Source organism: Penicillium expansum (genome assembly GCF_000769745.1).
Source record: "Penicillium expansum strain MD-8 chromosome Unknown contig192, whole genome shotgun sequence".
Classification (NCBI taxonomy): Eukaryota; Fungi; Ascomycota; class Eurotiomycetes; order Eurotiales; family Aspergillaceae; genus Penicillium; species Penicillium expansum.
Genome location: NW_015971404.1, coordinates 502,850 through 528,035, shown reverse-complemented (window position 1 = coordinate 528,035; position 25,186 = coordinate 502,850). Strand labels below are relative to the sequence as shown.

At 47.5% G+C, this 25,186-nt stretch overlaps 9 protein-coding genes across 9 annotated transcripts; 6 read left to right on the top strand and 3 right to left on the bottom strand.

Annotated features, from left to right (window-relative positions):
• Positions 1-425: 425 nt before the first annotated feature.
• Positions 426-4,115, top strand: niiA (nitrite reductase niiA; the record flags this gene model as incomplete). Its single annotated transcript, XM_016743455.1, has 9 exons — positions 426-544; positions 595-742; positions 808-1,347; positions 1,401-1,483; positions 1,537-2,061; positions 2,114-2,316; positions 2,374-2,846; positions 2,901-3,058; positions 3,113-4,115. 9 exons carry the CDS (start codon positions 426-428, stop codon positions 4,113-4,115), a joined length of 3,252 nt encoding a protein of 1,083 aa, XP_016596178.1.
• Positions 4,116-5,818: 1,703 nt separating this feature from the next.
• PEX2_061830 (MFS transporter) lies at positions 5,819-7,599 on the top strand (the record flags this gene model as incomplete). The annotated part of the gene is made up of 5 exons (XM_016743454.1): positions 5,819-5,992; positions 6,070-6,149; positions 6,202-6,477; positions 6,535-7,358; positions 7,418-7,599. The coding sequence occupies 5 exons, from the start codon at positions 5,819-5,821 to the stop codon at positions 7,597-7,599; spliced, it is 1,536 nt and encodes a 511-aa protein (XP_016596177.1).
• Positions 7,600-10,299: 2,700 nt separating this feature from the next.
• Positions 10,300-11,562, bottom strand: PEX2_061820 (Neurolysin/Thimet oligopeptidase, N-terminal; the record flags this gene model as incomplete). Its single annotated transcript, XM_016743453.1, has 1 exon — positions 10,300-11,562. One exon carries the CDS (start codon positions 11,560-11,562, stop codon positions 10,300-10,302), a length of 1,263 nt encoding a protein of 420 aa, XP_016596176.1.
• A 475-nt stretch (positions 11,563-12,037) lies between these two features.
• PEX2_061810 (L-rhamnose mutarotase) lies at positions 12,038-12,534 on the top strand (the record flags this gene model as incomplete). Its single annotated transcript, XM_016743452.1, has 3 exons — positions 12,038-12,173; positions 12,254-12,390; positions 12,451-12,534. 3 exons carry the CDS (start codon positions 12,038-12,040, stop codon positions 12,532-12,534), a joined length of 357 nt encoding a protein of 118 aa, XP_016596175.1.
• A 65-nt stretch (positions 12,535-12,599) lies between these two features.
• PEX2_061800 (histidine phosphatase family protein) lies at positions 12,600-15,271 on the bottom strand (the record flags this gene model as incomplete). The annotated part of the gene is made up of 6 exons (XM_016743451.1): positions 12,600-13,326; positions 13,947-14,271; positions 14,335-14,402; positions 14,470-14,843; positions 14,945-15,049; positions 15,110-15,271. The coding sequence occupies 6 exons, from the start codon at positions 15,269-15,271 to the stop codon at positions 12,600-12,602; spliced, it is 1,761 nt and encodes a 586-aa protein (XP_016596174.1).
• Positions 15,272-16,296: 1,025 nt separating this feature from the next.
• Positions 16,297-17,340, top strand: PEX2_061790 (alpha/beta fold hydrolase; the record flags this gene model as incomplete). Its single annotated transcript, XM_016743450.1, has 1 exon — positions 16,297-17,340. The coding sequence occupies one exon, from the start codon at positions 16,297-16,299 to the stop codon at positions 17,338-17,340; it is 1,044 nt and encodes a 347-aa protein (XP_016596173.1).
• Positions 17,341-18,554: 1,214 nt separating this feature from the next.
• On the top strand, positions 18,555-19,705 carry PEX2_061780 (uncharacterized protein; the record flags this gene model as incomplete). The annotated part of the gene is made up of 4 exons (XM_016743449.1): positions 18,555-18,767; positions 18,819-18,878; positions 18,925-19,463; positions 19,516-19,705. The coding sequence occupies 4 exons, from the start codon at positions 18,555-18,557 to the stop codon at positions 19,703-19,705; spliced, it is 1,002 nt and encodes a 333-aa protein (XP_016596172.1).
• Positions 19,706-20,293: 588 nt separating this feature from the next.
• On the top strand, positions 20,294-24,169 carry PEX2_061770 (uncharacterized protein; the record flags this gene model as incomplete). Its single annotated transcript, XM_016743448.1, has 4 exons — positions 20,294-21,826; positions 21,941-22,014; positions 22,063-22,781; positions 22,845-24,169. The coding sequence occupies 4 exons, from the start codon at positions 20,294-20,296 to the stop codon at positions 24,167-24,169; spliced, it is 3,651 nt and encodes a 1,216-aa protein (XP_016596171.1).
• Positions 24,170-24,329: 160 nt separating this feature from the next.
• Positions 24,330-24,973, bottom strand: PEX2_061760 (uncharacterized protein; the record flags this gene model as incomplete). The annotated part of the gene is made up of 2 exons (XM_016743447.1): positions 24,330-24,462; positions 24,531-24,973. The coding sequence occupies 2 exons, from the start codon at positions 24,971-24,973 to the stop codon at positions 24,330-24,332; spliced, it is 576 nt and encodes a 191-aa protein (XP_016596170.1).
• Positions 24,974-25,186: the final 213 nt, after the last annotated feature.

The following is a 25,186-nucleotide window of genomic DNA, read 5'->3' as shown; positions in this document are numbered from 1 at the left end:
CTCTCCCGTCCAATATCATCATCAACATAGGAATTTACAGATCTCCGCGGATCCCAAGGCCCATTCTGATCCACATTCCATAAGATCCGAAATTTATAAAAGCCAAGTCATGTATATTGTTCATTCTTATCTCGAGAAGTCAAGATAAGCCGGTAACCCCAATAGCCAATCACAGCCAACATAAAACCATCATCTCCGCGGAGATCTAAAGTCAGTCTGAGGATATGCAACGTTCCTGTTTTTTCCGGCTTCACACTCTGATTAGCCTCCATTTGTTGATTCGTACGACTCAACATGTAGTGTCACAGATCACATTGTAGTATCAGAGTGGAACGAGGCATTTAGTTTTCTTAAAATTAAAATGATTGCCGTGTTCCGTAGTCAGTGCTTGTAACATACTCATCTCACATTGTTCAGTCTCAGCCATGCCAGTGCTGGATGGACTACGATATGGGGAGCCAGTTGATGGCAGTCCCTCTGCGAACCATGTCCAGCGCCAGAAGATTGTAGTAGTTGGGCTTGGAATGGTAGCTATTTCCCTCATGTAAGGGATTCCAACAGCAGACATCAGAATTCCTCTCTAACAACAGCCAGCGAGAAAATTATCAAGCAGGATACAGAACGAAAATACGACATTGTTGTCATTGGCGAAGAGTCCCACGTAGCATACAACCGCGTTGGACTTTCGACGTTTTTCGAACATCGCAAGATTGAGGATCTATACCTCAATCCGACGGAATGGGTGAGCCTTTAATGATTCAAGAGCGAAAAAGCAAAAAACAAGACCTAATTAAAAACGCTTTTTAGTATGACTCGTTCAAAGAACGAGCCTTCGATCACCACCTCAACACACGAGTAACAGCAATCAACCCCACGGAGAAAACTGTCCAAACCTCCACCGGCACCACAATAAACTATGATATCCTTGTCCTCGCAACAGGCTCCGATGCCACACTACCAACACACACACCCGGCTATGATGCCAAAGGTGTCTTCGTATATCGAACTATCTCGGATTTGGAACGCCTCATCGACTTCGCAGCTCAACATAAAGGCGAAACGGCTGTTACAGTCGGCGGTGGACTCCTAGGCTTGGAAGCCGCGAAGGCGATGACAGATCTGGAGGACTTCGGAAATGTCAAATTGATTGATCGCAACAAATGGGTGCTGGCGCGACAACTTGATGGAGATGCGGGGTCATTAGTCAGTCGCAAGATCCAGGAGTTAGGACTCGATGTCCTCCACCAGAAACGAGTGAAGATTGTTCATACCGACGAGGGGAATAATGTGGTCGGGATTACATTTGAGGATGGTGAGAGGATTGATTGTTGTTGCATTTGCTTTGCGGTATGTATCCGTATTTCTTGGCTTCTGGCGATGGATGTGCTGACTGGATTTAGATTGGGGTCCAACCTCGAGATGAGCTGGGTCGAGACATTGGAATCCAATGTGGTGAGCGTGGAGGCTTTGTGATTGATGAAAGGTTTGTCTATCCTATCAATAGTCCTGGATGATCAGCCCAACTAACTTACATAGTCTGCAAACCTCAATCCCAGATATCTACGCTGTCGGAGAATGCGCAAGCTGGGAGAACCAAACATTCGGAATCATTGCTCCGGGCATTGAGATGGCCGACGTGCTGGCTTTCAATCTAACCAACCCAGACAAAGAGCTTAGGAGTTTCACTCGACCAGATCTCAGCACAAAGTTGAAGCTTCTCGGAGTTGACGTCGCTAGTTTCGGTGACTTCTTTGCTGACAGAGATGGGCCAAAGTTCCTTCCTGGCCGTCGGCCCTCCACTGTCCCTGGCTTGGGAGGGGATATTTCACGAGATGAACCTCCCGTCAAGGCCTTGACATATAAGGACCCCTTCAGTGGGGTGTACAAGAAATATCTGTTCACCATGGACGGCAAATTTTTGCTCGGTGGCATGATGATTGGAGATACCAAAGACTATCTGAAGTTGAATCAGATGGTTAAGCTCCAGAAAGAACTTGACGTTCCTCCAAGTCAATTCATCCTTGGTGCTCAGAATGGCGGGGAGGAAAATGCAGATGACCTGTGAGTATCGTTATTTCTACTGTATGGAACAGAATCTAATTCATCTCTGCAGTGATGACAGCACTCAGATTTGTTCATGCCACAATGTCACCAAGGGTGATGTGGTCGAGAATGTGAAGAACGGCACATGCACAACCATTGCACAAGTCAAGTCATGCACGAAAGCAGGAACAGGCTGTGGTGGTTGCATGCCTCTTGTTCAGTCAATTTTCAACAAAACAATGCTCGACATGGGACAAGAGGTATCAAACAACCGTAAGTAATTTCAATTCGTCTTGTCCCAGTACTAGCTCTTGTCACTAACATGTTCAGTGTGTTCACATATCCCCTATTCCCGAGCCGATCTATACAACGTCGTGGCCATCAAGCAACTCAAATCCTTCGTCGACATTATGAAAACTGTCGGAAAGAACCCAGAATCGCTCGGTTGCGAACTGTGCAAGCCCGCAATCGCATCCATTCTCTCCAGTCTGTTCAACCCGCACATCATGGACAAGGGAGTCAACGACTTGCAGGAAACAAACGACAAGTTCCTTGCCAATATCCAAAGAAACGGCACATTCTCTGTGGTACCCCGAATCCCAGGTGGTGAAATCACGGCCGATAAACTCATTGCGATCGGATCCGTGGCCAAGAAATACGGTCTTTATTGCAAAATCACTGGTGCCCAGCGCATCGACATGTTCGGTGCGAAGAAGCAGGATCTTCTGAACATCTGGACGGAACTTGTGGATGCGGGTATGGAGAGTGGACATGCCTATGCAAAGGCTCTTAGAGCGATCAAGGTACGTTAGAGTGATTAATTTTCAAGAGAAGACTAACTGACAATGAACATTTAGAGTTGCGTTGGAACCACATGGTGCCGTTTCGGTGTCGGTGACAGTGTCGGCATGGCCATTCGACTGGAAGAGCGATACAAGAGTATTCGTGCGCCACACAAATTCAAGGGAGCTGTATCTGGCTGCGTACGAGAATGTGCCGAGGCTCAAAACAAAGAGTGAGTTTCAAAAAGACCCCACAATAGTAAAAACACAGGACTAATAACTGCCAGCTTTGGACTCATTGCTACCGAAGTTGGGTTCAACATCTTTGTTGGAGGCAACGGAGGCGCAAAGCCCAGACACGCCGAACTACTTGTTACAGACGTACCAGCGGAGATGGTGATGCCCATAATCGACCGCTACTTGATTTTCTACATCCGCACCGCCGACAAACTCCAGCGAACAGCACGATGGATCGAAAATCTCCCAGGCGGAATCAAATATCTCAAAGAGGTCATCGTGGATGATAAACTCGGAATCTGCGCCGATATGGAAAAGCAAATGCACGAACTCGTCGACAGTTATTTCTGCGAGTGGACCGAGACCGTCAAAGACCCTAAGCGCCGAAAGGTTTTCCAACAATTTGCCAACACAGACGAGACTGTCGACACAGTCGAAGTTGTCCAAGAACGGTCGCAACGAAGACCCGCATATTGGCCCAAGGACACTGCCGAGCGAGAAGATTTCAAAGGCCACAAGTGGTCAAGCGTCTCGTGGCAGCCGGTTGTCCGAGCAGATCATTTCTCCGATGAGCCACCTCAGGTCTCATCGGCGAATGTCAAGCGCGGCGACACGCAGCTTGCTGTCTTCAAGATCAAGGGCAAGTTCTATGCGACGCAGCAGATGTGTCCGCACAAGCGAGCCTTTGTTCTTTCTGATGGTATTGTTGGCGATGACGATGCTGGGAAATATTGGGTCTCGTGTCCGTATCACAAGCGCAACTTCGAGCTCAACGGTGAGCAGGCTGGCCGGTGCTCAAATGATGAGAGCATGAACATTGCTACGTTCCCTGTTGAGGAGAGAGACGATGGCTGGGTTTATATCAAACTACCGCCGATTGAGGAGTTGGATTCAATTTTGGGGACGGAAAAGTGGAAAGTGCGTAAGGGGGAGTCGGAGGATCCTTTCCACAAGGTTGATAAGAAGTTTAAGGGTATGAAGGGGAAGAAGATTACTGATGGTTTCTTGACTCGTGCACCAGCAGTACAGCCAGCCAAGTCGATTGACTGGTGATTCTTATGGCGCATGTTGGGTTTCTTTTTTTTTACATTTGCGATGGAATAGGTTGGGCATGGGAGCATCGAGATACATAATGGCCTTATTATATGAGTAGATTTGAGAATATATGTGCTTTACGTCAATTTTCTTCATTATTTCTTTCTCGGAAACAATGTGAGGACACATCTATGTAGATACCGCTAAAGAACGTGCTATATATCGTCGTTTTGGATCATATGAGAGACTTGTTCAGATGCTAGATCATTCTAGGAGGTCTTGTGCTTCAATGTAGGAAAAATAGTGATTTCGATACATATATACAGACATGAACTGGATCCTCTACCAGGACATTAAACCGCAAGATCGTTTGTAAAACATATCTTAAGATCGCTAGTTTCTTAGTGATTTCTCTAATTATTCATTATATGTTTCAAAGCTAGCCTCTCCGGTGAAGGAACCTGTTTTTACTCCCACGGGTTTGGACAGAGCAAGCAACAATAGCCACGGATATTTTTACACTACCCCCCATGAATAGTTTCCCAGTGATGGGGTTGTTCGACTTTTTACCGTGTAAGAGTTCCGGTATACTTACCTAGATACTACATTAGTCATTGAGCGCAAACCTTAGAACTGCCATCCGGACCATTATTCCTCGCACGGCCAACTAAATCTCTTATCTCAGTGCACCGTGGAGATAGAACTTCTTGCATATGTACTCCGTACGTTGTACAAAAAGCAAAATAGAAAAAGGCACGTCTCGACTGATTCTTAGTAAGACCTTGCTTCACGGTAAAGAAAGAAGCCCTAATTTTGACATGGATGATAGTATCTTGGCTCATCAGGGTTTAACCGCAGGGTCCCGGAACCAATTGACTAGAACCACAATCAGATTTAAGTATTTCCGCGGAGGTCAGATCGGCACGTTCCAAGGTTCAAATGCAAAGACCCGCCGGGCTGAGCTCTGTCTTCGGTCCCTATCGCGGTTGACTCGGTATCCAATGAGGAGGCTCGCGTTTATCAACGATATGAATTCTTGGCCAACGTGGAGCACAAGGCCCACCCCCAGAGTCGATATAATGTTATGAAGTAAGCTTGGAATTATCAATTAAAGCTCCGCGGAGTTACATTAACTAGATTGATTCATACGATCTGACTTTCCCTCCAATCATGGCACTTGGCATACTATACATCCGAGACTGTTATAGGTCGTTCTAAATGCATACCTTATCTCTATCAAAGTGGCAGCGCAGGATACTGCGGAAGTTTCAGGAATGAAGTCTGAGGCAAAAAGTAAGTTTAGCATCCAAGGATCTGATGATCCTTGCGGCAACCTTGTCCTTGCGTGTTATCAAATCAGCGACCTGAGATATACTCGGTAGTGACTATTGACTAACCGTTTTCAATTGACAGCATGTAGCTATCAGCGATAATTGGACGACCTGACATGCAACAGGAATATCAGATTGATTGTTGTTCCATGTGTCATGGCAAGATACATCTGAGATATATGCTTCAGAACACATCATAATCAACATCTATATAGATGCGAACATCTATTCGTTTTTCAACTTGCATCTTTCTCCTAAAACTCCAAAGCAAATCCTGTTTACATTTAATTAACAAAGCTATATTAAGATATCTGAGCCTTTTGTTATAAGAATATCACCTCCCGAGCCTACCTCTACCTCGTCGCTCGACTATACGAAGTGCCTGTCACAATGGCAACCAGCTTTGTTAAACGTCTCTTTGTATCACCGGAAATCAACCCAAGTACCCGCAAAGCCAAATCTATTCCCGTATTGAACCCTTTCGATCAATATGGACGGGTGTTCTTCTTCTCATGGCTTGGCTTCATGGTGGCATTCCTATCATGGTATGCCTTTCCACCACTGGTAAGTTCATGATACAATTGCAACATGCTTGATATACGAAAAACAAGAACACTCTCTAATCTCATCCCTCTGTGTAGTTGAGCGTGACCATCAAAAAAGACTTGAACATGACACAAGATGATGTCGCCAACTCAAACATCGTCGCACTTCTGGCAACGTAAGTATCAGAGTATGGAATAATTGAAGAATCAGCTCTCTAACATTTACAGTCTACTCGTCCGATTTGTTGCAGGGCCACTCTGTGATCGCTATGGCCCACGCTTGGTCTTTGTGGGATTACTCCTATGCGGAGCCATTCCTACAGCCATGGCCGGTCTCGTCACCGGTCCCAAGGGCTTGATAGCTCTGCGATTTTTCATTGGAATTTTGGGAGGAACATTTGTCCCATGCCAGGTCTGGTGCACTGGTTTCTTCGACAAGAGTATTGTCGGCACTGCCAATTCCCTCGCTGGAGGTTGGGGTAATGCAGGCGGAGGTATCACATAGTAGGTGTCACCCATTTCTCCCTTTAATCCTATGAATATACTAACAATTCAATGCAGCTTTTTGATGCCCGCCATCTACGACTCTCTCGTCCACTCCCGCGGCCTCCCATCTCACAAAGCATGGCGTGTTGCCTACGTCGTCCCATTCATAATCATCACTGTCATCGCGCTGGGCATGTTGCTACTCTGCGAGGATACACCAACAGGAAAGTGGTCTGAGAGACACCTTTGGGTGAAAGAGTCAAATGAAACCACCATGACCACCGACGGCAACATCGTCGACATCAACTCCGCCAATTTCACTAGCGGAATGACGACCCCCCACAACGCCGCAACAATCGACATCGAAAAGAAAGGCGCCCAGTCACCACAAGTTCAAGATGCCGAAACATCAACAATGGGCCACCAGATGGACCTCTTCAAACAAGAGACAGTCGTCTCACCAACTCGTCGAGAAGCCCTGAACGTGGCTCTGAGTCTATCCACAATGGCTGTAGCAATCCCCTACGCCTGTTCGTTTGGCTCAGAGCTAGCAGTCAACTCGATCCTGGGATCTTACTACACAGAGACCTTCCCACACATGGACCAAACAAAATCGGGACAGTGGGCTGCCATGTTCGGCCTGTTGAACGTCATCTTCCGACCCGCGGGTGGTCTATTTGGTGACCTTGTTTACCGCCACACAAACAACGTCTGGTCAAAGAAGCTTCTGGTTACTTTTTTGGGTGTCGCGATGGGAGCTTTCCAGCTTGCGATCGGATTATCGAACCCGTCCACAGAGGCGGCTATGTTCGGTCTCATTGCGGGACTCGCTTTCTTCCTCGAGGCGTCTAATGGAGCTAACTTTGCTCTTGTGCCTCATGTGCATCCTTTTGCTAATGGTATGTGGTCCCGTTCTTACTCCCTAAATGGCGTTTTGAAACTAACATTTTTTCACTAGGTATTGTTTCTGGTATTGTTGGTGGTTTCGGAAATCTTGGAGGAATTGTCTTTGCTATTATCTTCAGATACAACGGGTCAAGCTACGGGCGATCGTTGTGGATCATCGGTGCTATATCTATGGCGGCTAATATGGCCGTTTGCTGGATCCGCCCTGTTCCCAAAAGCGAGACGCTGTCTTGAAAGAGATTTTATGTGCTTTTATAATTACGAATATCAAATTGAATCTACTAATATTTTTCTATCCGTTCAGTTTATATACAGTCTGTTATGCACTTTGTAAAGTGGTTTGTATAAAATTGCAGCTTAATTGGACCTCGGCGGCCTCTGTGCAAGGGTTCTAAGCAAAGCCATTATCCCATCCATAGTAGCAGCCATGCTATCAATTCGAGCTTCTAACCTAGTGATATCTTCCTTTTTTGCCCCAGTTGAGGCCTCTATAGCCGCTCGACTATTCATCATACTAAGAAATAAGGCCATTTCTGTGTGCAATGATGGCGAGGAAGGCGCTGGCGAGGGAGGTAGTGTTCGTGGCCGGGCTGTTGGACGCTCACTTTCTATATTATAATTAGTAAACTATAGTAGAAATACGCTAGTTTTAACATACCATCCTCCGTAGAATTTGCCGGATCTCTAGGCCTTTTATCCCTTGCTTGTTGCACTAATCCATCAGCTACATCATTCTGCACAGACTCGGTAGATGCCTGGGCCTTAGTATCTGCACGAGTAGCAAGCCCTTTTCGTCGTTCCTCGGCTACTATCTTCTCTTGTAGCACTTCGTATATCTCATTGGCACAATCAAAAATAGCGTCTTCCGTAGCGTTCATTTTAGGTCGGGCAGGTTCCGGTATAGCAATTATAGCGGAATGCTCTTTTAGCCTATCAGTGACGTGCTTATGAACCGTTTGGTGATTTATATTCCGCCCAGTATCGGCCCTCCATACTTTTGCAATCGCCTCATAAAGAACGGCATTGCCCTTCATGGTAGTAAACCGATCTTTATAGTTAACGGCAATGCGTAGTAGGTTGAGGTCATCTTCAGTTGTAAGGGGCGACGCTCTAGTGGTTTTACTAGCGGTCTGACTAGCAGTTGGACTGACAGTTTGGCTAGGAGTTGGCCCTGCTGGAGAGGTAAATTGCATCTGCCAAGTAGCTGGTCGGGCATGCCAACCCCTAATCACGGGGGGCATTGGGCCTGGTTGGGATTCAAAGGCGGTCCTCTCGTGGGGGGGTAGATCGCTCTGAGGAGTTGTCCCTTGCGTTTCGGTTCCGTCTGCCATGGGTTGTAGAGTAGTGTGTGGTGAGGTATAAAACTGCAAATAATCCAGATATCCGACCTCGGGAGCATTTGGTGAAAGGGTCAGAATGCCAAGAAATACAGAGTGGATACCAAATTGTCTTCCGCTTTCCTAATGCGGATATTGACTAAGCTGTATCAGGTGGAAGCGAGCCGAGCCGAGTATTTTTCTCCTTGGCCAAATTGGTTTATTGCCATGGCCAACAGTATCTCGCCCACTAATATCAAAGGTACTTCATTATCTATGTGATCCGCGGGCCCGGGACAAATGATGGTTGCGGAGTGCTCTACAGACTTTATCCATCTCATCTCACACTTCGGTGGTCACTTTCTAGAAGAGTTGTTTGTTTGGGGCTTCTTACTACAATATGCTCTAGAGTCGATACATCATCCTATTTATCTAATGTGCACTCTTTGACTAGCCACTTATTGCCGTTTTTGCTTTGATCCCGCCAGGCCTCTTGTGTGCCACTAGCGAATTCTGGCTTGCCGAGGAGCCACCCTGGCGACAAAGAGACTGCCGAAGCGGGGGACGATGTTTATCCAATTAGTATTTCCATGGGGCTTCGGCAGGCCTAGTGAGGATTGACAACTTGATATTCGAAACTATGCTTTATTCACGAGCACCGAGATCTCGAAGATATGCATCAAGCGTAGGTGACCTCCCCAAGAATGCCTTTAGTGCCATCATCTCATTTTGACTTCCTCCGGGCGCCAGTATCATTTTTCGGTATCGGATACCAGCATCACGGCTCATTGGATTCGCATGGAAATTAGAAACCCACATGTCGGCTGCCAATATACGGGTACTGGGAGGTGAGTGAATAATCAGCATATGCCTCTATGCTCCGCGTAAACGACGATAAAACGTACTAGAGATAGGAATAATAGTTTGCTTCTTGACCCCACATATAGTGTGAAGTAGTAACATGTCCATTGCCCCAGTCAACCCTATTCTCAGGGCCTTGTAGAAGTGTCATTTTCTGTAAAAACGAGTTGTATACCTCGCCAGTACGCATTGACTGAATGAGATCGTGGGAACCAGGGCAGTGGATTTGCATGTCAAATTTGCTGAATGCAAGCTGCCTGAGAGTAAGAATCCCTTGATTAACTCCTTTAGCTGCAATTAGGCTGTGGACCAAATTGTCCGGAATCTCTTTAGGAGGCTGCACAGTGGTAGAAGGCCACTGTTTATCGGAGACGTAGGAATAGTGGCAACTAAGCATCTGGAGACATTCAGGGACCCAACACCAATATTCGAGTAATTGGCTGGGAGCTTCAACAAAATCTGTAACTGTTCGATGTCCGTGGAATATCGCATACTTGGATCTTCCGAGGAGATCATGTATTCCTTTTCGAACATTAGTCTACTAATTTCAAGATCTCTGTTGACTCCATTTACCGTGACCTAACTCATGGAAAATCGTAATTAATTCTCGATGCTGTAGAAGAGCTGGCTTGTCTGACGATGACTGCGAAACATTGCAGACTAATGCGGTGGCAACTGGCTGCTTTTGTTTTCCCGCGGAGAAGTAAGACTTGAACCAATGTGTTAGTAAACAAAATATTCCGTAATGTGATTTCACCTAGACACGAACAGGATAGATGTTGAAATTGGCTGCGTGATTGTACTTGCCCTCTCGAGGGTAGATATCAAGGTAAAGAAATCCCAGAAAAGCGGACTTGTCATCTCGCACACTATAGACTCGGACATCGGAATGCCAAACTTGCTCCTTGGCGACTTCCACGGGTGCGATTGATAGGCTGAAAATTGTTTCAAAGGTCTTCAGCATTTGTTGAATTGTAATCTCTGCGGGAAAGTACTCCGCAATTAGCTCATGATTAGTATTGTACTTTTCTCGTAGCAACCGGTCATGGTAGTAGTCAAAATCCCACAGAGAAAGAGAAGTGGAAGAGTTATATCCTTCTCCGTCTCCCCCTTTAAGGTGTTGTAAGGTTTCTAGCTCCTTCTGCGCAAGAGGCTGCAAGTGATTGTAAAGTTCATCCAATAACTGATCAACGTTGCGAGGGGATGTAATCATCTTGTGTCTCGACTTCTGGGCTGCATAAGATGAAAACCCCAGCAAACGAGCTGATTCATCCCGAAGGGTGACTGCCTCGTTGAATATCTCGAGATTGTCTGGGAAGATATTCTGGCTCTGAAGAAACACATCTTTTCGTGTCTCAGCGATGTGGCACCGAGTCAATACCATAGTGATATTCGGCTTCTTAAGCTTGATACCTCTTTGGCTAGTCGAAGGATGCATAGGTAATTCTTGCAAGGTCTCTGCGGCTATTCCCTCTAGCTCATGCTGGTCCTTCCACACATAACCAGGGTCAGAGCTTAGATTCTCCATGAATGCAACTCGTAGCTCAATTAGACGATTTGAGATCCCAATGAATCGGTCCCGTTTATCCCCTTGTAGTTCAAGCCCATTTTCCATAAACATTGAGTGAAACCTTTTGAGAAGCTTTTGGTCTTCGCCCTTTGGATCCTCCTCAGCCTGATCTTTATGCACAGCGTCAACCAAGTCAAACAGAGACGGCATTCGGAAGACACCCCAATATGCCTTATCTACCATATTCACAGCCGCTGAAGATGCCTTACGCATTTCTGACGAAGGAGAAACTGCCTGAAAAAGTGCCAGGTATTGAACCTTCCCTTTGACCTCGTTGTCAATATCTGCCAACGGGCGAAGTGCATTCTCAAATGTCGCGTTTTGCGGTGAAATTCTGTTGGTTAGGTCATTCGTAGCTGTTTGAACTTGGTTGACCAAGTCCATCGCAATATCCAGCAGTGTGGACGGGCTGAAATCGAAAGTAGGTAATTCGGGGGTTGTTGAAGCCATTGTATTTTTTCGGATAAGTCGTCGTTGGTATCAGGTAGCAGAGATCAAGGCAATCCAGAAATCCAAAAAAAAAGCTAGGAAAGAGACCTGTGAGAGAGTTTCAATAGGGCACAATGATTGATTTAGAAAGTGGGGGAGGCCAGGAGGGGCCATATAAAGGGCGAAGGTGCTAGTACTACAACTACATCCATGTAGTATGTATTATCTACACCTAATATGTACTACTAGTAGTACCATCATCCACAAGAGGTTTTAATGATGTATTATAACCGTATTAATTCAAGCTCCAGCCTCAATGCATGTGGAGATATGCCAAGCTCTCCCCGGGTTAGCGCACTCCGAGTGCGGGTTGAAGCTAGAGCGAGAGAGGGGCATAAAAGGCAAAGAGTTGGTTTGCTTGGTTTTTCCTTACATTCAGCTCTAATTCAAAAGACTTCAAGTACAATTTGATTATATTTATATTGAATATCTCGCCATGGCTCAATCTCAACCCCGCCGCTTCGCCCAGATCGTCCATCTCAAGCCCTCCGCTGTTGCGGCATACAAGGAGTGCCACGCCAATGTCTGGCCTGAGATCCTTCAAAAGATCAAGGAATGCAACATCATAGACTGTAAGTTTCAATGTCAAAAGCCATGTATAGATATACTGTGTGTTCAAGCTGGCTGACATAGTATATTTGCGCCGATGCAGACTCAATCTACTTCGATAACGACCGGACTCTATTCGCGACTTTCAAGTATGTCGGCACTGACATTGAAGCTGACATGGAGAACATGCGGTCATTGCCGAAGATGAGAGAGTGGTGGGCTATGACTGATGAGATGCAGGTATGTTGGAGATTTAACACAAATGGATAGATACAGACGCTGATCTGAAGCCCGTAATAGGAGAGTCCAATTCCTGGGGCCATAGGCAGTGCGGAGGGTCCAGGGTGGTGGAAGCCCTTAGAGGAAGTGTTTCACACAGAGTAAAACTTTCGGCGATTGTGAATATAATTGAACTTGTACATAGCCACAGATTCTCTGTTAACAGTCGATTATCGGAAAAATTGATCAATCTTTCTTTGTTTCGTGTCATGTGCGGCTGTTCCAACCCCACCCCTGGTGCGATGGAGATTGGCAAGATGTCTCTTGTCGTCAATACTCAGAATAACAAATGCGAAGCCTGGCATGGCAGTAGGCAGCATAGTCCTTTCCGTCGCGTTCGGGGTAATCCGTATCGTCATGTAGCCGGTGTTTGACCAGATAGGCTTATTATGAACCGTACTCATATCGGTGTCACAAATCCCGGGAGCACCCTTGGTGTCCGCTGGATTGAAGATCTCAGTAAAATACGACCATAGCTCTTGGAGGATAATGCCGTGGGCAACAATCGCGACATTTTGCTGGTCGTGTGGGTCACATATCAGTAGTGGAAGCAGGTGTTCGTCGCAAAATTTTTCAGCCCTCTTTCTCATCGACGCTTTTGACTCGGGCATTACCCAGTCCCGCGGCCTTGGCAATGGAGGAGAGGTTTTCCAGAAGCGGCCCTCCATCGATCCGTAATCTTTCTCTCTTAAATTCTGAGTCAATATCGGTTGTAAGGGTGTTTCACCGGAAGGTGAAACCTGTGCACGGCAGACCTCCTCGGCTGTGATTCTTGCTCGACTTAAGTCTGAAGAGAACACCGTCATGAATTTGGTGGAATTGGAGACGAAATGCTGAGCAAGGCAATTGATCTGAGCCATCCCATGGTTGGTCAGTGCCGAGTCAGTGGTGCCCGCCCTATCACAAGAAGTCAGTCAAGCGGGAATGTCAATTCAGAAATATAGGTTCCTACAGGACTTTTCCCACATTGTGCACTGTTTCCGCATGTCGAATTAAATATAATTGCATTGCGGAATAAGAAGCTGGCAAAGTTGGAGCAAGGGGGAGAGGCCCGTATTCTGGGAGACTGGAGAAACTGAGAAATTAAGATGAAGAGGAGCCTATATAATTAAAGTCCTAAAAGCAAGCATCATGACCTTAGAGTCATCGACAAAGAATAAATCAGAGTTGTGTTTGGGAGTTGGTGACACATTCATAACGCTAGCCGGTTTAGGAAATATCTGGTGCCTCGGAATTCAGGGAATGCTTGAGCTCTGCCTGCTTCAATGTGGTATTGCTCTTTCAATCCACATTTCTATTATATATTACACTCGATTGGTTTGAATATGATAATATATTCAACGGATTCAGCGAGAATCTAGAGTAAGATAAAAGATATCAGCCTTCGTGTACATAGGACCCCACAAGTTATTCTGCCTATTCGCACCTAGACATCTATTCGCCTCAAAGATGATTTTGCGTGAGAATAAGAGACGTGGTATTCTGTAACCTTCGTGATGCCCGTTGTATTTTGATACTGGGCTTCGCTGCCCCGGCTAGACGGGAGGATCCGGCCCGTGCTATCCTCCGAGGGGCGGTTTGGGGGATCGCTGGTTTGGTTCATACTAATGCGGGCCCTGGTATCAGGGTACGCTTTTAAATGAGTCCAGTTACTTCGAGGCCGCGAGGTGGCTTTAAGATCCGAGCTCCTGCTAGCCGAGGTTCCGTAGCTGTCGGTCCCATTATCTAAGGAAAAGAAGGAGGGGAAAAGCCTAGCAAGTGGCATCCACATCATTGGCAGGCAGGCACAGGTGATCGCCACATTTTCCTCAAGCATCGTCCATACTGAGGATGCGATATCGTCTGTAGGGGTATATCGTAAGTGCCTGCGCAAGAGTAACCCGTAAAGGCTATAAGGACACTTACAAGTAGGGTCGGGACTGGTGGACGAGAAATCCAGTGTCTGCATCCGGAGAATGCTTGTAACGACGACACTTGGAAACTGCGGGTCAGTCATGAGTTGACACCTTTGGCTGCGACACCGAGGTATTTAGGACTCACAAGGCACCCAGGGCAAACACCCCCATTAGGGCGATTTTGCGCTTCAATATTATTTTCGACTTATAGAGCGGATACATCGGCAGTGTCAATATGATGACGTCGGTAGCAATCGAAAAGCCGGCGTTGGCGTACCAGTTGGTGGTTATGTCGATGCATGATCCTGGAATGGTCTTGTTCCAGGCTCGGGCCACTGGGGTGCATTGAAATACGGAGGCGAAGAAGGCGCCCACCATGTAGGAGGTGATGATGACCAATAGCACATAACAGGTGATGCGAAACCAACGCTGGATAAAAATGCGCAGATATAGCATCAAGATGGACATCTTTGTCGTGTTCATAGTAAGCTTGTAGAAAGCCTGACTAACGAAGAAGAACTGGGAGGACTAAAGTTAGCAGCCCATACGGACATAAAATGCTAGCGATCCGTAGCCACAACATAGACAAAGGAATACAGCGAGGACAATTTTTAACATACCTTCATGGTCATTAACCTATTCGGTGTTGTGATATTCGCAATGTGCTGACCAAAGCCATAGGTACAGGACGCCAGCATGAAGGCCATTACAATGACCGCAAAGCTCTGTTGATACTAGTGTTAGGTCTGCATATTACAGCTCAATTCCACGCATGAAGAGCTCACGCAAGACGCCAAAATGGTCCAGTCATCCCAGCCCAGGCCCGACTTAGACTTAGCTCGGGACCACAGTCGGATTCCCACAAAGGTCGGCGTGGTGACAAGGAAGACGATACATGGCACTTGAATTTCAAAAGCCCTGCTTGGCCCTGGAGTGTTCTGGGGCATAGCAAATTGCTAGAGCTCGCTTGGAGGCCGATAGGTTGGTCTTGCGAAACCGATTGAGGCGAAGGTCGATACATTGTACTCATCCGAACGCCATAGCTATTAGTAGTAGTGTAGTCTTAATTTTCTTTTCTCATGCTTCTTTCATGCATACGTGCATAACCGCATTACCGGCGGGATAGCGTGTTAGCGTGTTATGCAGCAGAGTTACATCGACATTGACAGGGGTCCTATTCGCGGAAGTTTTCGCCCTCTCGGCATCGAGTCACATCGCGCAGCCTAATCGGGGCATTCGCCCGTTTAATCCGATGCCCTTGTTCAAAAAACAGAGGGCTAGACTGGGGGCGTTCGCAAGATGTCTCCGTGATTAATTTCATGCTGCATGGCGTTAAAGGCGCTAGTTTTGGAATTGTTGGGGGCCAACTTAATCAGGATTGGACTGTCAATTTATGTCAATCAATTCACCAGCTGAGAGCGAAATACTTTGGATAAAATATTATCAATAAGAAGTTACCTATTAGATTGCTCGAGAGCGAAATTTCTCAAGGGCCCTGGGATCGATGAACTAAGCATTATTCAGCACAGTGCCCTGAGCCCTGGAGGTCCCGAGTTCCCGAGGTTCCCGCCCCTCCATTGTACCTGACTACACCCGGTGCGTGCTAGTGAAATTGCAGTTGATTAAAAACACCACGCTTGTACGAATGAAATTGCAATTAAAAATCCCATATCCGTCGGGTCGAACGCGAAACAGGAAAGGCTGTACGGAGTAGTCGGTTCCTAGGTAACTAATCACATAGAGGTATGTAGCAACGCAGCATCTGTGCCCCTGGCTCTGGTGGCTCTGGTGCGACACTGGGATCCGCCTTGAATTTGACTAAAATAACTCTCAAGCTGGTATATATATGTTTGCAACAGGAAGCGAATAAATAATTCTATTTCTCTCTTATACAATTGATAGATCTACGGTGCTTCTCAAACGGCAGCCACTAAGTTCTCTTAGTCCATTTGCGAGCAACTACATCTGCAAGATGAAGATCTTCTCCCTCTTCAGTACCTTGTCAGCGGTGCTATCGTGTACAGCTGTCGTCTCCGCGCAGTCCGACCCTGACCCGATTGGCACCATCTATGATGGCCATGTCCCAGCCGACCTATACGGATCCAGCTACCCCTACCCTTGGCCGGTGAAGCTGTTCAACTTCTCCAATCAGCGCCAGAACCTCACAATGGCCTTCATGGATCTACCAGCAAAGAAACAAAAGAAGAATAAAAAGACAGCGGTCTTGCTGCACGGCGGGAACTTTTGCGGCGTCACATGGTCCGACACGGCGCGCCACCTGTCGGCCTCCGGATACCGAGTGATCCTGCCCGATGATATCGGCTTCTGCAAATCGAGCAAGCCCCAGGGCTATTCTTACAATGTGCAGCAGCAGGCGTTGAACATTCACAGCCTGCTCACTGCGCTAGGCATCGATCAAGTCACCGTGATTGGTCATTCAATGGGTGGCATGATTGCCGCCCGCTACGGCCTCATGTACCCGACCAACGTTCAACAGCTTGTACTCGTCGACCCTCTGGGTCTGGAGGACTGGGTAGCCAAGGGTGTGCCCTATTTATCAATCGACGCGACATACGAGAGTCAAGTTGTGCAGAATTTTACCACTCTCAAGGGGTATGAGCAGGCCAGCTACTTCCACGGTGCCTCCTGGAAGCCTGAGTATGATACCTGGGTTCACATGCTAGCCGATATCTATGCCAGCGACTATGGCTCCGCCTATTCGTACGTGATGGCTCTCGTCACCGACGCCTTGCTCAGCCAGCCTATCATCTACCAGCTGCCTCTCCTGCAGACACGTACTTATCTCATGGTAGGAGAGAACGACATTACAGCGCTTGGTAAAGCATGGTCATCCCCTGCTGTAGCTGCAAAGCTGGGTCATTATTCTGAACTCGGTCCTGCTGCTGCAGCCCTGATCCCCAACTCCACCTTCCACATGTTCCCCGGTCTAGGCCATGCGCCCTTTCTCCAGGACCCCAAAGCATTTTACAAAGTGCTATTCTCTTGGCTGGACTAAAGAGGATCGGCAATTGGCATACCATATCATTTGATACTATATCCATTTGTCGCATGGGAACCATGTATGTTGTAAACAGCGAACCTGTGAATTACTGTATCCGGTTAGTTTTGCCTCTTTAGGTTCATCACCCTAATACGCTATTTTGTAACCTCTCCCGGCGTCGCCTCAACATAAAAGACCCGGCCTCGCTCTTTCGCTCTCTCTTATTCTTCTTTCCCTCCCTAAAACTCCTCTATTTTGCACTCATCGCCGCCCCCTTTCTTTCCCTCTCGCCCCCCGCCCATTGCGCCTTGTTGCAGCCCGACGCACTGCCCCTTTCATTTCATTGGAGATGCCGCTCCATTCAAGCCCCAGCTTGTTCTCGCTCCTCGGGCTAGAATGGTAATTGCACAGGAGCAGAATCACTGGAATGATCCAGCCCGCAGCGGCATCGTATAGCTTCAGTTCAATACTTCTCTCCTCCCCCAAAGGAGTAAGCGTGTACCACGCTACGAATACCACCCAGTTGTCGTTATCGTCGGCCCCTCCGGTTTCCTCTACGCCCAATCAGCAAATATTCGAAAGCACAGCCTGGTGATATAGGCCAATAGCGAAAATACCGCACACGTCCCTAACCTCGATCGATGGTGCATCTTGCGGCCAATGGTAGACAGTGACTGCGAAACCACATCATGATCATACCATCACTTTCCTGATATAGAAACGGCTTATAATAGGCTTATGACTAGTGCATGCATCGCAAGGGTCATCAGCGAGCGTAGCGGGAATCCTTGCTAGTGAACTACAGCTTGTGGTTGTTGCCTGTGAAACTGATATGGTCTGGCTTCCTTGGATGCAATGGCATGGATTGCAGGATCTGGTCGAGATTGTCTGCACATTACGATCGTTCGGAGCACAACCTCAATATCGATCGTGTCTGGATGACCAACTTCTGAATTAGGGTCATTTGTTTCACGCTGGTAAGGAACTCAGGCTGCTGATTATGCTAACAACTGTATCTCCGAGGTCGGGACCACTTACTCTTCCCTATCAAAGGTTAGCCGTAAAGATTCCAAGGTCGCACAATACGGGTCTAGTTTGTTTGAGAGGAGTATGTACGGGAAAGATATACAAACTGGGGGCAGGCATGTGTCAAACTCGTCCGTTAAAGACACTCCCGCCCCTCGCGTTCCTCACTTCTTTTCAACCCTCGAAACTGCCACCATTGGATCATGTCCCTAATAAGATCGCACAGCCAGTGGCCTGGAGGCATCCCCTCCTTCATTCGCCGACACGAAGAACCCGTGGCCCCGGAAAATTTTGATGCCGCCTCTCGTGCATGGAGGCATTTTGTTCGTGACCAGTGGGTCGGCGGCGACGCCGCGGATCAACAGAAACGAGCTTTAATCGAACGGTGGGCAACAGCAGACCAACGATTTCGCGATGTATGTGTTTAATTTGGAAGAATTCTTATTTCTTCACTAACGCCAAGACAGAGCTATCAATCCCGAGCACTAGAGGACGAGCCTAGTTTTTTTGAAGGTCCCGAACTTACAGTATGAAATAGCTACTACTATTTGACTTCTTCTAATCGAGGTATAGGAAAAATTTTTTACCGGAAATGACGTTCAAAAATTCTGCATGGTCTACTTCTGCACCACCGAATTGACCCGCGAGAAAGAAGCCCTGCTAGCCAAGTGTATCTTGGGTTTATTCCCATGGGAAGAAGGCTGGGAATTTCTAGCAGACGAAATGATAATGTTTCTTCCCTTGGAAGATAATCAAGGGGATATTCTCGAGACATTCAAGTTCCATCAAAGTGTCGCCCGACCCAACTTCCTTGATATGCACATGGCACTCGATGGAACGGTGCTTTTCAGGGACTGCTATGCCAAGCTCGTTATCGATGACAGGACCCTTGAGACCGGACTAGGGCTTTGGGTTGAATTCGCAACGAACGGTATCTACAAGAAAGCCTACCGGGCTCAAATTATGATGGAGGAATCCGCCCACTTTTATCGTGAAATCGGTCCGGGAAATCAGGTGCCAATAGAGCAGGCGCTGAATTACATAGAGTCACAGGTAATATACCAAGACCGCGATGAAGATGCAGATCCAAGAGAGATCTTAGAGGATGAGCCGTGAGTCTGTCCATTCTTGGTTACGAGATAGTATATATTAATCGGTGCTTAGAGTCGATATGCGACGGCCGCTCGTGGAAATCTACCGAGGGGGTGAAGTCGATCTAGTGGATGACTATGCGCCAGGCTTTCGCGAGGCGGAGGAGCAGGGTAACGGCTTAGCGATCGGATATGATTTGGAACAGATACTTGCGAATGATGGAAATCCCCTGACTATCAAAGATCATGGAAGTGATCATTAGCTGCTTAGGGCATTATTTTATCGACATAAAGAAGCGATTGGTCCGAAATACGCATCAGGTTAATATTCGAGCGTAATTTTGGCAGTATTCACAGTTTTTGTTTGAGATCAGTATTTAAAAATGGGAACTGTGTCCATCAATCTTTGATACCATCCAGAAGCACTTTACAATAACCTATTAAAAGCTACTTCCTGGTGATTCTGACTAGATATATTTAAGACGCTAAACCTAAAAAGGCAATTCACAGGTCTGAGATCGAAGATATTCTACATTTCCCAAAGATTATTCTTCCCCTCCGGAATACTGTCTAATATGGGTAGACTACTCCGTAGTCGTATATGTAGAGGCTGCGCAGGTGGGACCCTAAAACGTGTCGGGTCGCGTCGTGTCTCATCCCCCCACATGTCAGCGTCACGTAAGTTTTGCTTCCCCTATCGCATTGTCCTCATGTTCCTAGGACTGAACAGCTACACCGAGTGGGTAACCTATTACAATATATCTCTTGTCAATTCTCTGCATGTTGATTCATCGACATGCTAGGCTAAATCCTATATGCATCGCCAACAATCTATGCCATTCCCTTCATCAATGTCAAGACTACCAGAAACAACGGTCATTCATGACTTGGTTTCCCCAACCCCGAGCATAGAAGGAACGGAAGGGTCCGATACGCTAGATTGGAACCCTTTCCGGTCACAGAGTTCCCCGTCTGCGGCTGCGTCGGTATTTCTCCTTGAAATATGCGTAGAGTACAAATATTTATACAGGCGGCTGTCCGGCAACGTTCAGTTTTGGATGGCTGTCAGCGATGCCTCTGGCTGGGCGCCAGAAGAAGCCGAGCCCTTTCTTCAGGCTACAATGGCAAAATACCGCGTGGCGGATCATACCATTCGCCCGGTCGACCCTGACGGTTACCGGATCGAAGCACTTTCATGGCAAATGGCGAATCATATTGCTCAGATCAGAACCATAGCTCAGATAGGACGCTCCAGATACCAAGCTCCGACGCCTGTTCCTGAAGACAGTATGTCTGGGCAAGAGATCGAAGAAGCCATATTGGAGCGGGTCAGGTTAGCAGCAATGCGCTGTGACTTTGATCAGGCCAAATGGCTCCTGCTTCACATCCATGACAAGCAGAAAGCTGACACATATATGAAAGAGCTGGAGTCCAATATAATACTGCATGACCAAAGGGAGAAGTGTTTCGAAATGGAAAGCGCGAAAGCAGAGAGTGACGGCGAATGGGGAAAAGCCAGATCCTGGCTACTTCTGCTAGCGAACAAGGTGCGGTCGGGACGACTGCTTGTGGCGTTGGAAAGAAGAAAAGCAATACAAGACAAATACAACAGAGGTCTTCAAGAAGAGACTGTATTGGCACAATTTGTTGATCGTGACTTGGCCAAGGCCTGCTCTCTGGTGTCTAAGATGAAAGGCAAGAGGCCGAAAGCGTTCGTGGCTTTATTCAAGTGCAACGAGGCTTTGACTAAGAACGACTTCAACGGGGCGATGTCTACACTTTCAAACCCGCAACTGGCATCGGCCCATATTTCATTAAAACCTATGGTGGACCTTGCAGAAGCGCTGTACAATGATGACCAAGATGAAGCTACTTCTCTGTCGCTGCTTCTAAAAATGGATGCCGAGAGATTTCAGAAGCTTTTCTTGAACTCATCAGCCGGTGATAGTGCAGAGAGGTGCGATGGCCAGGTTGGGGCCCTGAGCTTGCTCCTTACTCAACCTGTAAACATGTCAACGCATCTCAATAATTATTATGAAAAACAAAGTAAAGCAGACGCGTTGCGTGGTGACTGGAATGAAGCCCAGAAGTCGCTGCTCAAGATTCCGAAAAAGACCGTCTCTGGACCACTCCTCAGAAAATTAGAAGCGGAACTATCAGCATTTTACGAGAAGGACATGGAATTGGAAAAACAAGCCAAAGAAGCAGAGATGAACGGTGACTGGGAGAAGGCTAGATCTTTCCTGTCTCGTATCGAAAGCGATTTCGGCAAATTCCTCCTTGCGGCATTAGCATACAGCGAGGCACGGTTGAGCCACAAAGACGAGCACCTGGAAATGCTTGTTCAGCTCCAGGAGGACTATCCCGATCCTCGCCTCGAACAGGTGAAATACACACAGTACTTTGAACACGCAGAACTGAATGGCCCCCCAGAGAGAGCCACTGACCTGCATAGCCTTTTCGTTAGAGAAAAGATGTGTAGAGCTGGTGTTCTCTAGAGCGATCCTGATGATTTCCGCAAGGTGTTCGAGATGATGGCTGAAGATATGCGCGATGCCTACGACAGGGCATGGTATGGACTACCAGCTCCAAACACGCAATCTTTAACTGCATCTCCAAGTCAGGCTCAAGGAATTCACATTGCCGAGGAGTCGCCTTCGTCAGAAAACATGCAGGCAAGGCTTCAATATTGTCCAGACACTGGCCCACCTTCATCTTCACTGCCTGCAATCCCGCGCGACCCATGTCTGGTAATCCCCAGCAAGCAGGCGATCCGAGAGTATCAGTGGGACCGACCTGAACTGCCATCGTTGAGCTTTGATCAGCAGTTAGTCCTATTGCAAATCTGCCTTGTGCACAAAGGCCGTTACACAAATTCTCAAGGCAACATCAACTTTTGGCACCGTGTTGCTGATCAATTTTGGGAGGTTTCGGGCTGGCACTGGAAGCGTATCAGGATGTTCGTGCAGAAAAAGTTACGTTGTAGAGCTGCAAGTGATCGTGGACCTCAAATGGGACCACTCTTGGATGAATTGCAGTCTCATATCCATGCCGTCGGCCACCCGCGCCATCGAAGCAGCGTGACCCATTCAAGTCCGCAGCCGTCAGCACTTCAAAGCCCAGTGGGAAGTCTTCCTGGGCAAGGCTCTGCGAACCAATCATTCTCTCCGACTAAACTCAACGGCAGGATCAATTCGGATAGTATGTTTCACGGAAGATTGGCCGGGTTGAGTTCGCGGCCCTCGGAACTTCAATCCTCGGTAGAAGGTCTTCCTGTGCGGAGCGCTGCGAAGCGGACGTTGTCACAGACTGAGTTCGATGTTCCGATCAGTTCGGATGGTAAATTATCTTATTGCCATAGACTGTTCCTGAAGCGTACTCACATGCTATCCACATCGACAGACGATTTGCCTTCACATCCTCCCTCGCAACCCCGACATACGGGTCCAGCTAGCTCTTCTGTCCACACACACGCTCAGAATTTGCTCACAGGGACCACTGTTCAATCTCTTATAGCGAAAGGCAATGAAGCAAAAGAGCAGCATGATTTCGATAAAGCCAAGTCTCTGCTGCTTCAGATCCCAGACAAAACAATATTTGGACCTCTCCTCGAGGAATTGGACGAGGCTCGTGAAAGCCAAATACAAACCAACAAAGACTTCGAAAGACAAGCCAAAAAGGCCGAGTTGGAGGGTGATTGGGAGACCGCCAAGTCTCTATTATCTCGCGTTGTGGGCGAGGATGGCTCTTTCCTTCTCCTCGCACTGGAGTATATTCGAACACGGAGGACATGGAAACAATTTGAAGCACAAGAATATTTGGAGCAGCTCAAGAAGGAATACCCCCATCCAATCTTTAAGCAGGTGGAGCTTGACCACGATTATGAAAACGCAAAGATCACTGGCAACCCGCGAAGGATCGGTTATCATCAGGGGTTGCTTCGTGCCTACAAAAGGAAGTCCGGGTCTGTCTGGGACGAACCCGATGATTTTCGCAAGGCATTCCAGCTTATAGCTTCAGACATGCGGCATGCTCGTGACAAGGTGTGGTATGCACACCCTGCTCGGGCTGGGAGAACAGAACTTCAATCTCAACCTCAACCTGAGTTTTACTCTGGTTTTAATTCTCATGCTGGTCTTGAATCAGAGGCAGAAGTCCGATCTCAATCCCAACCTCGATATCAGCCTCAGCAAATAGATATCCCCGAAGTACTCCGCATACTAGAAAGGGCGCGGACACAAGCCCAGGCTCAGCCTCGATCTCAGCGACCTAATATCGACCAAGAACTCGCCTTGCTAGACAGAGCACGAGAAGAGATATTCAATGGGCGAGACAGGATCAAAGCTATTCTACTCCAGGGATCGAGCGAAGAATCCAAAGAAGCCCTCAAAGCAGTGGAGAACAATACATCAAGGCTTCTCGCCGACTTTGAGGAGTCAGCGACTTCGCTGATGGTCCAGGCGGGTGACGAGTCGGATGAATGGGATGAATGGGATGAATGGACACCCGAATCTCAAAGAATCCTGCTGCTTCTTATGGAAGCTGAGTCGAGAGCCAATGAAGAGAAGTTCAACTCTCTAATGAGGCAAATACCGAGAAATAGTACCGAAGCCAGGAACTTCCGCAAGGAATTTGCTGAATCAAAAGCCAAGAAGGATCGCTACCTTCAAAGATGCAAGGCTACACTTGACGCCGGGGGAAGGTTGGAAGAAGTAGAAGAAGAGTGACTCAAATCATGCATCAAGCTGATGACGATAGGTCAGGGGGATACATGGAGTCAGAATAGATTGGTGAAATATATACAATAGAGGCCTGAGCAGAGCAAAAGCCTGGCATCTTTAATTTAACATAAATATCTTGACTTGATCTTTCTCAACCAAGTCTTTCTCAAGACTCCTCTACCTCCCTCACATTCAACTCTGGAGAGTCAATTGTTTTGTCACCGGAAATTTGAACCTCCCCAGTCGTATCTAGCCCCGAACGCCAATCTTCCACAGCCGGTGGGGTCCATTCTGCAGTACTATCGAACATCCCGTCAGCACAAGCACAAACTAGCGGTGACCAAAAGCATCCACTAGAGATTCCTACCTATGCTCCCGATCCTCAGTCTCCTTCGTCCACTCCTCGGGGAGCGGCGGGCGCAGTGTATCTGCGGTACTCAAGCCATCATGCATCGCCGTGCGCCCCATATTGTACCGCCCGTAATTTGAATCGGATTCCAGCTCCGGTGTCTCTTCATGGTTCGCGTCCAGAGCTGAATCTGGCGTCTGTGGTTCGATCGGGGTATGGGCGGCATTGTCTTCAATAGGAATACCAGAGCTCTTAGGAGCTATCCGACGTCCGACTGGTGTTGACGTAGCATTTGCTCTGCTTGCTCTGCCATTGTCTGAGCCCTTGGCGGATTGCTTGCGATTGTGGTTCTGGTTCTGAGGGGTTTCTGCCCGGTGAGGGGTCTGGCACCAAGGGCAATCGAATTTATCGGCGTAGGCACGGTGCCAGCTTGCGTGTGTATGTTGTTGATATCTTCTCATGATGAATGTGTGGATATACCTATGTAGGTGGGGGGAATATATATATACAAGGGATGAAATGATTTGTGATTTCTTGTTTTCGGGGACCCAAAGGCTTTTTAAAGCGGGGATCAATGGCAAACAATGGAACTATCTAGCTTTCTTTTTTGTTTTGTTTTTTTGTTTTTTGCATCCTTGCTGCTTGAACAGCCACCAAGTTGTTGCGCTGGCAAT